The 13,599-nt window shown below is 45.8% G+C and overlaps 1 protein-coding gene across 1 annotated transcript in view; it reads right to left on the bottom strand.

Annotated features, from left to right (window-relative positions):
* The window catches only part of DYNC1H1 (dynein cytoplasmic 1 heavy chain 1), a 67,987-nt gene that overhangs the window by 40,039 nt on the left and 14,349 nt on the right, over positions 1–13,599 (bottom strand). Inside the window, exons 8-16 of the mRNA XM_025443491.3 lie at positions 10,666–11,742; positions 9,811–9,990; positions 7,739–7,888; positions 6,019–6,165; positions 2,702–2,842; positions 2,194–2,370; positions 1,968–2,078; positions 1,764–1,883; positions 1,051–1,290 (exon numbers count right to left, since the gene is read on the bottom strand). Of these exons, the coding sequence (XP_025299276.1) occupies positions 1,051–1,290; positions 1,764–1,883; positions 1,968–2,078; positions 2,194–2,370; positions 2,702–2,842; positions 6,019–6,165; positions 7,739–7,888; positions 9,811–9,990; positions 10,666–11,742 (2,343 nt within the window). The remainder of the gene's footprint in view (positions 1–1,050; positions 1,291–1,763; positions 1,884–1,967; positions 2,079–2,193; positions 2,371–2,701; positions 2,843–6,018; positions 6,166–7,738; positions 7,889–9,810; positions 9,991–10,665; positions 11,743–13,599) is intronic.

The raw sequence follows: 13,599 nt of genomic DNA, 5'->3' as shown, positions 1-13,599 counted from the left end.
GCATAAGTACTGGCATTTGTGAAAGATCTTAAAACAGGGGCCCTCGAACCAAAATTAAACACAAATTAGGACCTTTGGGTCCAACAGTACAGACAGGGCTGAGGCAGGACAGAGCTCTTTGGGGTAGGTAGAAGGCTAGATCCGCCACCGGGCCTGCTGTGGAACACCTACACCCCAAACTAGAAAACGAGATTAACATCTGAAGTATAACCATCTTTCCCCTTTTCTTTCCTGTCTATGTCTGTATGCCTAAACAAATCAGACTGAATTCTGCCTCAGGAAACGGGGTACGCTGTTCTGTATTTACTTGAGCCTTGAACACACTGTCACCTCTGCCTGAACCCCCTCCCCACTATATGTGTGACTTACCAGCTCTCCTTCCTCCCTCTGGTCTCCACTCAGATACCACCCTCCCTACAAAGCAGCACCCCAGCATTACCCCAGACCTCACTCTCTTCTACCCAGCCCTCGCCCTTTACCAAAGCACCAATCACTACCTGACTCAAATACATATTTTCCTTGGTTGTTTTTTACCTGTCTCTCCCTCTCCCTACCTCCATGGGGTAGGGGCTCCTGTTCACCGCCCAGAACATAGTCGGTGCTCAATAAACACCTGAATGAACCAAGAGGATGGATGGTGGTAGGTCCTGTGTACAGAAGTAACTACAGTGACAATGACAGCAGAACCTGCCTCCCACAGCACAGAGCTAGGCAGTGGCAACATAAGGCTCGGCCTGTGTTCGTGAGAGATTAAATTCTAATTCCTGAGTATGTCTATGTAACAGGATACGTAAGAACAGGAAAAACTTTAATTTTTAAAACCACCTCTCGACTTAAATGATTATCATGAGGGGTTCAGGGTAAAAGAGGTCTAAATTGGCTTTCACTTTTCAAATCTACGACATCTAAGTGTTGTTTTAATTATGAAAAAGAAAAGTCCTCGTCATTGGAAAGCTAAGCCAGAGCAATGCCTTCTGAAGTGTGGGAGAAAGGACATCAGATCACGCTATGGGTTTAGGAGAGGCTGCTGGGGTGGTGCGCAGGGCTCACCGTGACAGGCTTGGTTTTCTCCCAGTCTGCCAGCAGGTCTGTGGTGCGGCTCTCCACGGCCCGGTCCTCCTGCACAATCTTCATCTGCAGGTTTGCCACCTGCTGCTGGATGGCAGAGTCCTTCCGCCGCATGATGTCATTGAAGGCCCCCCACTCGCCCTCTATGTTGTCGATGTAGAGCCAGGAGGGCGGGAACTGGAACCTCTGCTTTTCCAGCAAGCGCTGACCATTGCGGTAGAGCTTTGAGAGTTAAGAAATAGAGTTTTTTCCTTTAACAATAGAAATTATCGTCAGGTCCCCATGTAAAGGGAAGACTCTGTGGCTGTCGAACACATATCAGTACATTCACTCCCTTCCACCCCAAGCCTGTTGAGGTGGCTGCGCCCAAGCAGCCTGGAGAGGACTGAAAGCATGCTGCTGGCGGTGCTTCACCCCCAACTTCCAAATCAGAAAAACAAATGCATGTGTGAGGACTCAACGATCAACACCTAAAGTAAAAGATTTAAAAAGCAAAACACAGTGGTTCTCAAAGCTCCACACACTTCAGAATCACCTGCAGAGCTGATTAAAATGCAGACCCCCAGGATGCCAGGATCTGTGCTTTACCCTGCACACCAGGTGGATACAAGAGTGACAGTAGGGGGCCATGTGTCCTTTAACTCTAAGTGCCACCACAACCGATGAGGAGAATTTTAACTATGCACGGAGCTCACCTCAACTTGTTTTTCAAACTGTTTTATCTTTCGTTTTAAAGACTGTACGTAAGTGATGAAGGTCACGGCGTCGGAGGTGCTGGCCGTGTCCACTGAGTGCTGCTCCAGCTCCTGGCGCGACTGTTCAGAGAGAACGCAGAATTTTAACACAGAGCCGTGGTTTACCAGTAGCCTCGTGACGCTGCCGGGACCTTGGCTCCTCACCTTTGAGATCTGGGAATGGAATTCCGTCATGTTCGATCCGAGCATCTGCCCGAATTTGCTGAGAACCTCCTTGTGCCAAGAGTCGTACTTCAGGTTGACCTTAGATTGAACCTGCAGGTGAAGAGCCCACGACGCAATCATTAGTTCCTTCCTGCACCCTCATCACCCACGGATGTCCCCTAGAGCTGGCAACCATGGCCCCTTTCAACGAGACAGCAGAGCGCACCTTGCCGTAATCTATAACTACCGGCCCAAACTCCTTCTTGGTTTCTGCATTGTCAAAAGTGCCTCTGGCCTTCCTTATCTGAACCAGGAGAGCCTGCCATTTGTTGAGATCCTCCCCAAGTCTGTTGTAGATGTTTTCAGCCTGCATGTCCCACAGGCACTGATACTGAAGCCAGACCTGCAGGCGAAGAGCACAGTCAAAGAGCACAGCTGGGCTTTTCACCCTGTAGAATATTCATACTTCATTAATAAGACTCACTTTCTTTCGACATTGTTAGAAAAATCACTTCACATTCTCAGAATTTTCATACTGAAAGATAAAATTTACTGCCCTCTGAAATGAGAGTTCATGTCCCACTAGATTTGTTCTACTGTGCACAGTTTGCTTTACAATAAGCAAAAGTTATCTAGCGTGTCGTATTATAGACATATCACGTTCATTAGACCTCATACTCACCATATCTAAGACAGAGTTTCTAGCATAATGATGGAGACAGGGAGCTTCTCACCTTGACGTACTGCTCGACCTCAGTCACGATGCCCATAACTGCAGAGTAGGACTCCTCCAGGGCAGCAGGGCCATCAGGCATCCGCGTTAAAGCGTTCCGGTAGAATTTCTCTTCCTCCGTCAGCTCGTAATGCACGCCCACCTGAGCAAGCAGAGCCAGAAGGAACACAGGTGGTGTGTACAGAAATGTTCACCTCAGAGCCACCTTTCACTGAATTCCGATGAACTGAAGGAAGAACTCGCTATAGAAATAGCATCTGAGGGATAACATCCACTTACCCCAGCCACAAGAAATCAGAAGTCTACTCAAACTTCACTCAACCAACAAAGGGAACATCAGATAAACTACAAGCTAGAAAATGGGGCATCACTAGGCAAGAACAGTTACAGAACCCTCTGAGCCCTTGGAGCAGAGCTGTTGGAGACCTGAGCCTCTCTGGGAGCAAAGCACAAAGGTGGTCTCTAAAGAACCAAGATTACCATGACCACATAATTACACCGGCTAGGACAATGGAAGTGATGACCCAGTAATCATTTCAATGGTCTGAGTGTTGCCCACATGCCAGGCACTGTTGTAGGCACAGGAAACATCCTGACAAAGATCTGTGCTCACACGGGCCTACATTCTGTGGGAGGAGAGACAGAGAAAAGCAAACTACAGAATGGCAGCGGGTGAAAAGCACTGTGGAGACAAAGCAGGAAAGAGGAGGGCCAGGAGTATGAGGTAGGGGAGGTCAGGGAAGGCCACACTGAGCAGGATCAGGAGAGGGAAGGAGTGAGCTGTGTCAATGATTTTACTACGAGAAGTTCAATGCAGAGAGATCAACAAGTGCAAAGGCCCAGGGGCAAGAGCCTGTCTGACATGTCTAAGGAGAACAAGATTGCCAGTGTGGTAGGAGCAGAGTCAGTAAGCAGGAGGCAGGTACTCCAGTCAGAGAGGCAACAAGCAGCATATTCCGTGGGGCCCAGCACTCTGCCATGGGACGTGGGCTTTCATGAGGAGTGGCACGGAAAGCCATTGGTGGATTCTGGGAAGAGCAGTGTCAAGACCAACATGAAATCTAAGACTGCTGTTGTGCTGAAAATAGATTTTAGGGGAGCAAAAGCAGACACAAAAACCCACCCAGAGGAACTGTAGGAATCCAAGTGAGGGATGATGATACCTTAGACTGGTAGTATCAGGAGATGTGGGCAAAAAAATATCAGGGTGAATTTTGAAGACATAGACACTGGGAGGCCAGGGTGACCCCTCGAGTTAGGCCTGAGTGGGTTGAGGGTGGGGAAAGGTAGGGAAAGGAAAGGGAAAGGTGGGAGCAAATCTGAGGGAGGAGGTCAGAGACATGTTCAGTTTGATGTGCTCATCAGCCTTGTGGAAATGCCCAGGAGCCAGCTGGAGCAAGGCTCTTGGAGTCCAGATAAAGGCTGAGATGAAGGTGGGAACACAGAGTCATCCCATAGGGTCAGTCTTAAAAGAACGGACTGAGTGGGACAGAGTACTGGGAGGAGGAGCACACAGAACAGGTAGAGGCCAGAGGAGGGAGAGCCAGAGAGGAGCCAGAAGGGGACACTGGCCAGAGAGGTGGGGGGACAATCAGGACAGCCCAGCAGAACAGCAGGAGGGGGTGCACACCTGTCATATCCTGCTACTGACACTTCTCAAGGGCTGGGAAGACTGCGACAGGTAAAGGCCGGTGACCCTGACACCTGAGAGGTAGGGACCTGGAGCAGGTGTATAGACAAGTCCTTTGTGTTTTTACCAAGGGGAGCCAGAGCTAGAGGATGACAGGGGTCAGGCTTATTTGCTGACAGGAAATTCAGCAGAGGGAAGAGTGCTAAGCCTCAGAGCAAGGACAGGGGACCCAGCAGAAGAGAGACTGGCTTCAGTTCCATCAGATGTGGAGACAAACAGGACAGCAATACAAACAGAAACATGGCAGGTTAAAAACAGAACATAAGAAATATCCTGCAGTCTGCACAGACTCCCTGAGCAGAAGGAATCAGTATCCACAGCTCGGCTCTGATTAGCTAGACACTGTCAAGTTTTGGGCTAATCACTGCCAAGATTGTGAGTCTACAGGTGGTTGCTACTGCAAAAAAATCTGAGGGCTGAGCCTATGGTGCATATGTTCAAAGCTAAGACTTTCTACAAGAGCTGGTCAAAACAGAGGTTGTGGAGATCTGCTGATGTGAAGTAATATTGCTTAGAGGCCAGGGACTAAACAGTTTTTCGGGTTTTCCTTTTGCTCCAGAGCAGGTTATTAAAACTGTATCTGGGACTTGTTTTAAAATAATCTGGTGGGGGAAGGGAAGGGAATTGAAATTTAAAATGGCCACATGATAATAAACAAAGCAAGTTGGTGTGAGCTCGTGAGATTCTTAGATTTATATATATATGTAAATCTCTATAATAAAGTGGGAGTGGGGAGGAATAGGAATTAAGATTCCCAAAGAAGGGGATCCCTGGGTGGCGCAGTGGTTTGGCGCCTGCCTTTGGCCCAGGGCGCGATCCTGGAGACCCGGGATCGAATCCCACATCGGGCTACCGGTGCATGGAGCCTGCTTCTCCCTCTGCCTATGTCTCTGCCTCTCTCTCTCTCTCTCTGTGTGACTATCATAAATAAATAAAAATTAAAAAAAAAAAAAAAAAAAGATTCCCAAAGAAGTTCATGGAGGGAATTTCTTTCTTTTCTTTCTTTTTTTCTTTCTTTCTTTCTTTTTCTTCTTTTCTTTTCTTTCTTTTCTTCCTTTTTTTTTTTTTTTAAAGATTTTATTTATTTATTCACGATAGACATAGAGAGAGAGAGAGGCAGAGATAGTATAGGAATTAAGATTCCCAAAGAAGTTCACGGAGGGAATTTCTTTTTTCTTTCTTTTTTTTTTTTTTTTAAAGATTTTATTTATTTATTCACGATACACATAGAGAGAGAGAGAGAGAGAGAGAGGCAGAGATACAGGCAGAGGGAGAAGCAGGCTCCATGCCAGGAGCCTGACGTGGGACTCGATCCCGGGACTCCGGGATCGCACCCTGGGCCAAAGGCAGGCGCCAAACCGCTGAGCTATCCAGGGATCCCCCACGGAGGGAATTTCTAAGAGCCTACTGAGATCAGAACTACAGAGGCAAGTATTTGGAAAGGTAGCCACAGGAAAACTGTCAGATCACACAAGGCTTCCTCTAGCTTTCCCTTAGAATGCTGAGCCACAAGTCTGGAGTCTGAGAAGACATATCAAGAGCAAAATTTAAAGAGACGTGATAGAGGTGCCACAGAGCCCTGGGAGGCTGGTCAGAAGGCCCACAGTGTAAGTCTCTGGAAGGCTCACCTGGTACCTCTGACTTTGGATCCTGGGAAGAGACAGCACAACCATCTTCCAGGCAAACATTTCCTGATACAGCTTGTACCTGCACTCTTCAATTGGTGGATTCAAATAGATGACCTGATTGGTTATTCTCAGCTCATGAACAACATTCTGTAAAAGAAAAATTTCATTTCTTACTCAGCAATGAAGTAATAAACTTCATTTTTGAAGTATAATAAATGGCTTTTATTAGCCATTTATTAAAATAATGGCTTTTGATAAAATGGCTTTTATCAATTTGTGATGTCTGAATCATTCATGAGAAGCATGATCATTTCTCGGTTAAAAATCTAATACCTAAGTGTGATTCCAAGGTACTAATAAATTGGTGAATGCCTACAGAAGCCATTTTTCAATAAAATGGTACTGAACATATGTGTATATGACTGCTCAGTAATCATCTCAAGTAAAGTTAGGTGCTATGAATGCTTAAGTCTGAAACTGGGTAAAAAGTATACAAATTACAGCTTTTTTTTTTTTTTTTTTGTCATACGAAGCATTAGAATTATTTCAAAGAAATGTTCTTGATATAAAAGCTTTTTCCAAACTAAAAATAATGGTTTTGATGCATAACACTTTCTCCCCCTAAATTTTATTAACCCTCTTGAGTCTGAACCATGAGTCTGTTACTTTATTAAGAGAACGTGGTCTTCTATATTTCATGTATATGGTCCGTGGCCCTCCCCAAAGGGTTATAAATCAGAGGCCAGGCACTGATTAGGTTCCTCCTGGTTTCCCATGTGTAGGTGAACACACAGTAGGTGCTCAATGGAGCACCATCTGATTTAATGTGCATGGTGATCTCTGTACACAATGACCTTGGGACCCAAGAACCCTGTGCCACTGATGCAGTGACGAGGCTGGCATTAGCCGTCAGACACATGCCAGCATGGATGTAGGTTTACATGTCAAGGTGAGGCTGTGCCACCTCCCAGTGCCTGGTTTAAGCTAAGCAAGAATTCCAACTCTATCACCATGAGTAGTTGCTTTACTTAGATATACCCATTTGCTTTTCTGCACCTCTGTATTTTAAAGAGAATGCTCTGGGGATAAATATATGTAATATTCAAAAACGAAAACATTTTTCAAGCATTAAAAGAAAAAAAACGAGAAGGTAACATCTGGGGAGAAAAAGAATAGCCGATTGTTTCCCCCACATCAATGTTTTTACCTTCAGTTCTTTGAGGTTTCTGTTTTGTAAAACATTTTTATTGGTAAATTTAACACAAATGCAACAAACCATATAATATAAAATACTGACTTCAGTCACATTTCCTAGGACCCCACAGCACAGTTTTCACATCTCCTTGATTCCTTCCAACCTCTGACATTTTTCTCAGTTTTTCCTTGTCTTTCTCAAATAACCTTGACACTCTGGAAGAGTACTGGTCAGGTGTTCTGAAGGGGACATCTGATCTTTTGTCATGATTAGAATGAGTCTGGGAGATGTGAGGACAAGGACGGGGGTGGGAGGGGGTGGGGAATGGCCCTGCCAGCACATCACACACATTGCAGGCTAAACAATGAGTACAAGATAGCAGTGCTGATGCTGACTTGGGTCACCTAGGTGAGGTGGTGTCTGTCAGGCTTTTTCCCTGTAAAGTGGCTCTTTCATCAGTACTTTTCAAAGGGAGAATCTTTTGTTTGATCTACTAGCAAACTGGATGCTATGGGAAATACTCACTTTAATCTTTGGCTCTCCACCAGGCTTGTGACTAACTTGAGGTGCATCTGTATCCATGTCAACTTCTGCTTTATCTTCAGCTTGTCCAAGAAGCACCTGGGTCCAAGCTCTCAGGCCAGCTTGTAGGCGAACGCCCAATATTCTTTCAATCTACAGAGAATGCAGGATCAAAGAAGAGTGTTCCTTCCAAGTTAGCTCAGCAAGCAAGTCAGATAGAACACCAATGCTTCGGGTCAAGGATGACAGTTGCTACCACACCCTTCATCTTACCCTGGTTCCCCATCTCATTCTGTCCCTCTCTCAGTCCCAGACAATCTGACCTCCATCTGGAGGCTAACCTAGTCACCAACCCTCCAACTTGTAAGGGACAAGGAGATGAATGCAGATGCAGTCATGGTCTCACTGCTCAACATACTAGAAAATTTATAAAACAAAAACATTTTCCTAGGAGCCTCAGAGATAAAACTAGCAATCTATAATTTGGAAAATAAACCATTTTTTTTTTGGTAAAATTGAGATAGAAATTGACATAAAACATATTAGCTTTAGATAGATAACATAATAATTCCATATTTGTATATACTGCAAAACCACCACCAGGTAAGGCTAGTTAACACCTGTCAGCACATACAGGTAACGGTTTTCTTTTAACAAGTAAGGAACAAAGTCTTCTCTCTGATTGTAATGAGACAAGTGAATGCCCTCTGAACAGGACACGTGTATGTCCTCATGCAAAGTCTGTCTTGGGTCACACAGCCATCCTAGGAATGGTGGAATGGCAGCTGTGATAAAATCTGAGACTTTCAGGAAATTTGGAAGAGTGGGGTTTGTTAACTTTCCTTGGTAGTGTCCTATGTGTGGATACTCTGCATCTTTGTGGTTACAAGCTTTCTCTTCCTTTCTCTCTAATACACTTTGGAGTTGCCCATCCACCACCTGTCCACTGCCATGAAATATCCTACTTTCCAGGGCTCTCCATGATGCTGACATCTGTCAATGAGAAAGCCACCATGGGGTGCTAAGTTTATTTCAAATACACGCACAGGTGCATAGACACACTTCTCCCTACCTGTACACCTCTATAGGGGTGAGCCTGATCCTCTACACCAGGAGTAAGAGGTATTTGGTTGCTGGGCATTTGTTATTTCTTTCTTTCTCTTTTTTTTTTTTTTTTAATTAAAAATGATTTTTTTTTTGGAGGTGGGGCACCTGGGTGGTTCAGTTGGTTAAACATCTGCCTTCAGCTCAGGTCATGGTCCTGGGATCGAGAACCATGTCAGGCTCTCTGCTCAGCAGGGAGTCTGCTTCTCCCTCTCCCTCTGTGTGTGCGTGCTGCACTCTCCCCCCACTCAGATAAATAAATCTTCAAAAAAATAAGTTTGTTTTTTTAATTAAGTTTTAGGCCCAACAAGGAGCTTCAACTCATGATCTGGAAGGTCAAGCGTCCCATGCTCTACCGACTGAGTCAGCCAGGCACTCCTGGGCATTTCTTTTTAAATTGGGTGGTTGAGAGGGGGCATCATTCAGAGAAGGATGCCTGGAGGGAAAGGCCAGGGAGGACAACCTGTTACTAGGTGAGCAGGGAGGTAGGAGGCTGGCAGATATTCAGATAATATAGAGATTTCCCTCACCTCACTACCTGCAACTTGGAATGGACAGGAGCATTGCCAGTACCATGTAGCTCAACTCCACCGTGAGCTAAATGGGATATCTCGAGGGGAAATGGGACTATTGCTGATAATTTCCACTGGAAAATGCTTTTCAGGGATCCCTGGGTGGCGCAGTGGTTTAGCGCCTGCCTTTGGCCCAGGGCGCGATCCTGGAGACCCGGGATCGAATCCCGTCGGGCTCCCGGTGCATGGAGCCTGCTTCTCCCTCTGCCTGTGTCTCTGCCTCTCTCTCTCTCTGTGACTATCATACATAAATAAATAAAAATTATTAAAAAAAAAAAAAAAGAAAAACCCTTAAAAAAAAAATGTTTTTCAGTGACGAACTAATAAGCTTATAAAACAGAGTCCACCCTTATGTCAACAATGGAAAACTGAAAAACAGTGTAACAACCCATCCCTCACCTCCATGTCAAGCTTGTTGACCCAGATGGGCAGGTTGGAATAGGAGTGCAGATTTAAGTCGTCCACGGCTTTCTGGACTCTATTCAAGATCTCGGAGAAGGTCTTGTGATCATACATGCAAGTCTCCAGGGAACGGACCTCCAGGTCTATTTTTTCTTCAATAATTAACAGATCATCCACCTAAAGGAAGGTGTATTTAATATTCAAAACACCATTCACTCCATTTATGTATGTCTTCTTGATTAACGTATGTTTAATGCCTTCTTCCAGGAGGACCTAATCCCGCATGTTGGTGTGAGAACACTTATCCCACTCCTGTGCTTTTCACAGAGGGAAGGGAAATGTATGGAAAGCATCAGCCTCTCCCCACTCCTCCCCTGCTCACGGGAAGGGTGACCTCTGACTGAGAAGTCTGGGACCAGGAAATGGCTGTGCTCACAGCAGCAGGCTGGGCGCCAGGAGGCTAACAGCTGTCCAGCTGTGCCGGGGTCTGGGAAGGAAGTCTGGGTCTGGGATGGGCCGAAAGCAAGGGCCGTGGCCATAGATCTAGAGCCCACTGTCCGAGCATCTGTGTCAGTAATAAAGCTCTTGTCTCACTCAGTCAGACTCCTGTGTCCATCACCTCTCCATTGGTTTTTGAACTCAGGCTGTTATTTAACAATCTTCCCAGAGCCCACCACAGTCAAACAGCCCAGCCAGAGAGTAAAAGAGCTGCTCCTCCCCTTCAGCTCACACGGCCCAATGCGGTATCGGTCAGGAACGCCTCCTGGGAGAACTACCGTGCTGAGTGAGCTATTACTACCTTCAGTTCATTCCCAGGACCCTAGAGGATGCAGGGAGTAAATCAGAACACACCTTTTCTTGGAAGTTGAAGACGGTCTCCGCCAAGCGCTGCACGTATGGGTCGAGCTTGTAGGATTCCCACACCAGTGCAATGCCCTCTGCGATCAGAGCCTGCACTTCCTTTTTCAAGCCCGCCACCAAAAGGGAAATGGTGTTCCGCTCCTCGACCTTCTCACATGTGCGCTCATAGGTGCGCACACTCTCAATCAGCGAGATGGCAAATGGGTACAGCTGGTTTGCTTGGTGAGCCTTGTTCACAATCGCCAGCGGGACTCGGAAACCAAGCCACTTGAGGTTTCGAACTTCTTTGGAAAGTGTGATGATCTCGGGAAGGAAGTTAACTTTAAGCTTCAGGACGTTTCCAGTGCGCCCCCGGACTCGAGTGCTTTCAATGGTGAAGATGCGCCCCGAGACACCAAGGTTGCGCTGCTGCACCTTCCGTGCCCAGTCATCGAATATCTCCTGAGTGTTGAGCTTCATGCGGAAGCTGTCCCCGTCCTGCTTCAGCTTCTGGCCCTCCACATGGTTCTCCCAGCCCTTCCCCAGCACATCCTCTACACGCTTCATGTAGGCACTCAGCTGGCGGTCGATCTGCTTCGCCCAGATGATGGAGCCTGACACTGGGGGCAGGTCACGCACATGGCTCATCTTACACGCCTGACTCTGTGGGTACTGGACCTTGAACTTGTCATGGAGAGACTCGATGTCATCTTTCACACGCTGAATTAGCTGGGTCTGGTACTCGCGGATGGCCCCACGGATGTGAGGCCGGACAAATAGTGCATTGAACCTGGAGAAAATCCTGAACATCTCGTTAGCGTTCTTGGCTGTGCCAAGCTGATCCCTAAGGCGAGCAGTGATGCGGGTCTCCACCCTGTCGATTCGCTCATCATATCTCTTCATGGCGGCCTCCCAAGCTTCCGTGCCTTCCTTGGAGACATCTAGCCCGTCCACTTCCTTGACATTCTCATAGGCAAGGTTGACCTCCTCAATAGCATTCGCATCCGCGGCATCAAAGAGAACCTCTGCTACTTTCATGTCCTGAGGCTCAGGGACCTCTCCTTGATTCTGTTGTGCAACTGCTGTGACCTGAAAGGGATCCATGACAAAAAAGTTGATCACATGAAGGCTGTCGTTCCATTGTACAGGAGCAAACACTGCACAATATAGTCAGCCCTATCTGTGGGTTTTTAACTTTTAGCCAAATGTTTTATAACCACAACCCAACAAAGCTACGAGAAATACCAGAGAGTATATTCTACTCTGCATGTAAAGATCTTCTGACAATGTAGTTTTAGTTCTTAAGCTAAAATAACATGTTAAAACCTAGGTTTTGGGTACTTGCCTCTTCAAAGTTTTGTCAACAATTAAAACTATATTGGAAAGCTCAGTAATTTGCAGGAACACTACATATAAACTCAGTATCCAACAAAGTCTTCCTTTTTGATTATTAAAACTTTAATTATAATCCATAGGTAAATACCACTGCAGAGGGACAGATGAAGGCTACACCAACCGGGAAGAATCCCTGTTCAGTTCCCCGAAGCTCTCAGAGAGCAGAGCAGAGGATGAGCTTTACCTCAGGAAGCACAAGACTTCCACAGACATCTCTTGCCCACACTCCCACAGAATTATAAAGCAAGCAGGGGCCTTCATTTGGGTCCACAGATGTCTTGGATGAAATTCAGATAGTCTGGAAACTTGTTTGGGGGAGATCATCATTATTATTTTCACTAACCCCTAACTAAAATTTAGCATTTCCTATAATTATGAATGCACACAACAGTCACAGTCATTTGAGGTTCTAAGGCTTTGTCACCAACAAATACTTTCTCATCACATTTGTACATATCTTTTTTTTTTTTTAATATTTATGTATGTATTTGAGAGCGAGCAAGCGCACAAGCACGAGTTGAGTGCACCAGTGTGGGGAGGGCTAGAGGGAAAGAGAGAGAGAAGGAGACTCCCGGAGTGGGGAGCCCAAGGCAGGGCTTGATCCCAGGATCCCGAGATGATGATGTGAGCCAGAATCAAGAGTTGGATGCTTAACCAACCGAGCCACCCAACTACCCCACATTTGTACATATCCTGATTATCTTGCTTATGCTCATTACTACTTCAAAATTACAATATTAATATGGCCCATCACTAGATCTTGCTATTTTATTTGTTCATGGCAAAGCACAGAGATTACTAGATCACAATTTAGATAATTGTTTCCTTGTAAACCTGTGCATTTTATTTCATGCATTTAAAAACATTCTGAGTTGCGGGGGGGGCGCCAGGTGCCTTAGTTGATTAAGTATCTTCATTTCGATTGACTTAGACGGGATGAGCACTGGGTGTTTTTCTGTATATTGACAAATTTAACACCAATAAAAAATAAATTTATAAAAAAAAAAAAGTTGAAAAAAATAATAGAAAAAAAGCATCTTCATTTCGGCTCAGGTTATGATCTCAGGGTTGTGAGATCAAGCCCTGAGTCAGCCTCCATCCTGGGAATAGAGCCTGTTTAAGATTCTCTCTCTCCCTCTCCCTCTGTTTCTCCATCTACCTTCCTCTTCCTCTCTCTAAAATAAAAAAAAAGGAAAAATAGGGCAGCCCCGGTGGCTCAGTGGTTTAGCACCACCTTCAGCCCAGGGCATGATCCTGGAGACCTGGGATTGAGTCCCACATCGGGCTCCCTGCATGGAGCCCGCTTCTCCCTCTGCCTGTGTCTCTGCCTCTCTCTCTCCCTCTGTGTCTCTCATGAATAAATAAAATCTTAAAAAAAAAATTAAAAAAGATTTAAAACCCAAGAAGTCTAGCTCTAGGGCCTGTGCATTTTTAGGGGAGGGATGAATGGATGGAGAAGATTTGGAGTAAATACAGAATCACTGCATCACAGAGAGAACAGTGACAGGATACAAATGGAACTCAAGCACTTAGCACAAAACACAAGTGGTT

The sequence above is a fragment of the Canis lupus genome, chromosome 8 (assembly GCF_003254725.2).
Source record: "Canis lupus dingo isolate Sandy chromosome 8, ASM325472v2, whole genome shotgun sequence".
Taxonomy (NCBI): domain Eukaryota; kingdom Metazoa; phylum Chordata; class Mammalia; order Carnivora; family Canidae; genus Canis; species Canis lupus.
The sequence above is the reverse complement of the archived record's forward strand: the minus strand, read 5'-3'. Positions and strand labels throughout refer to the sequence as shown.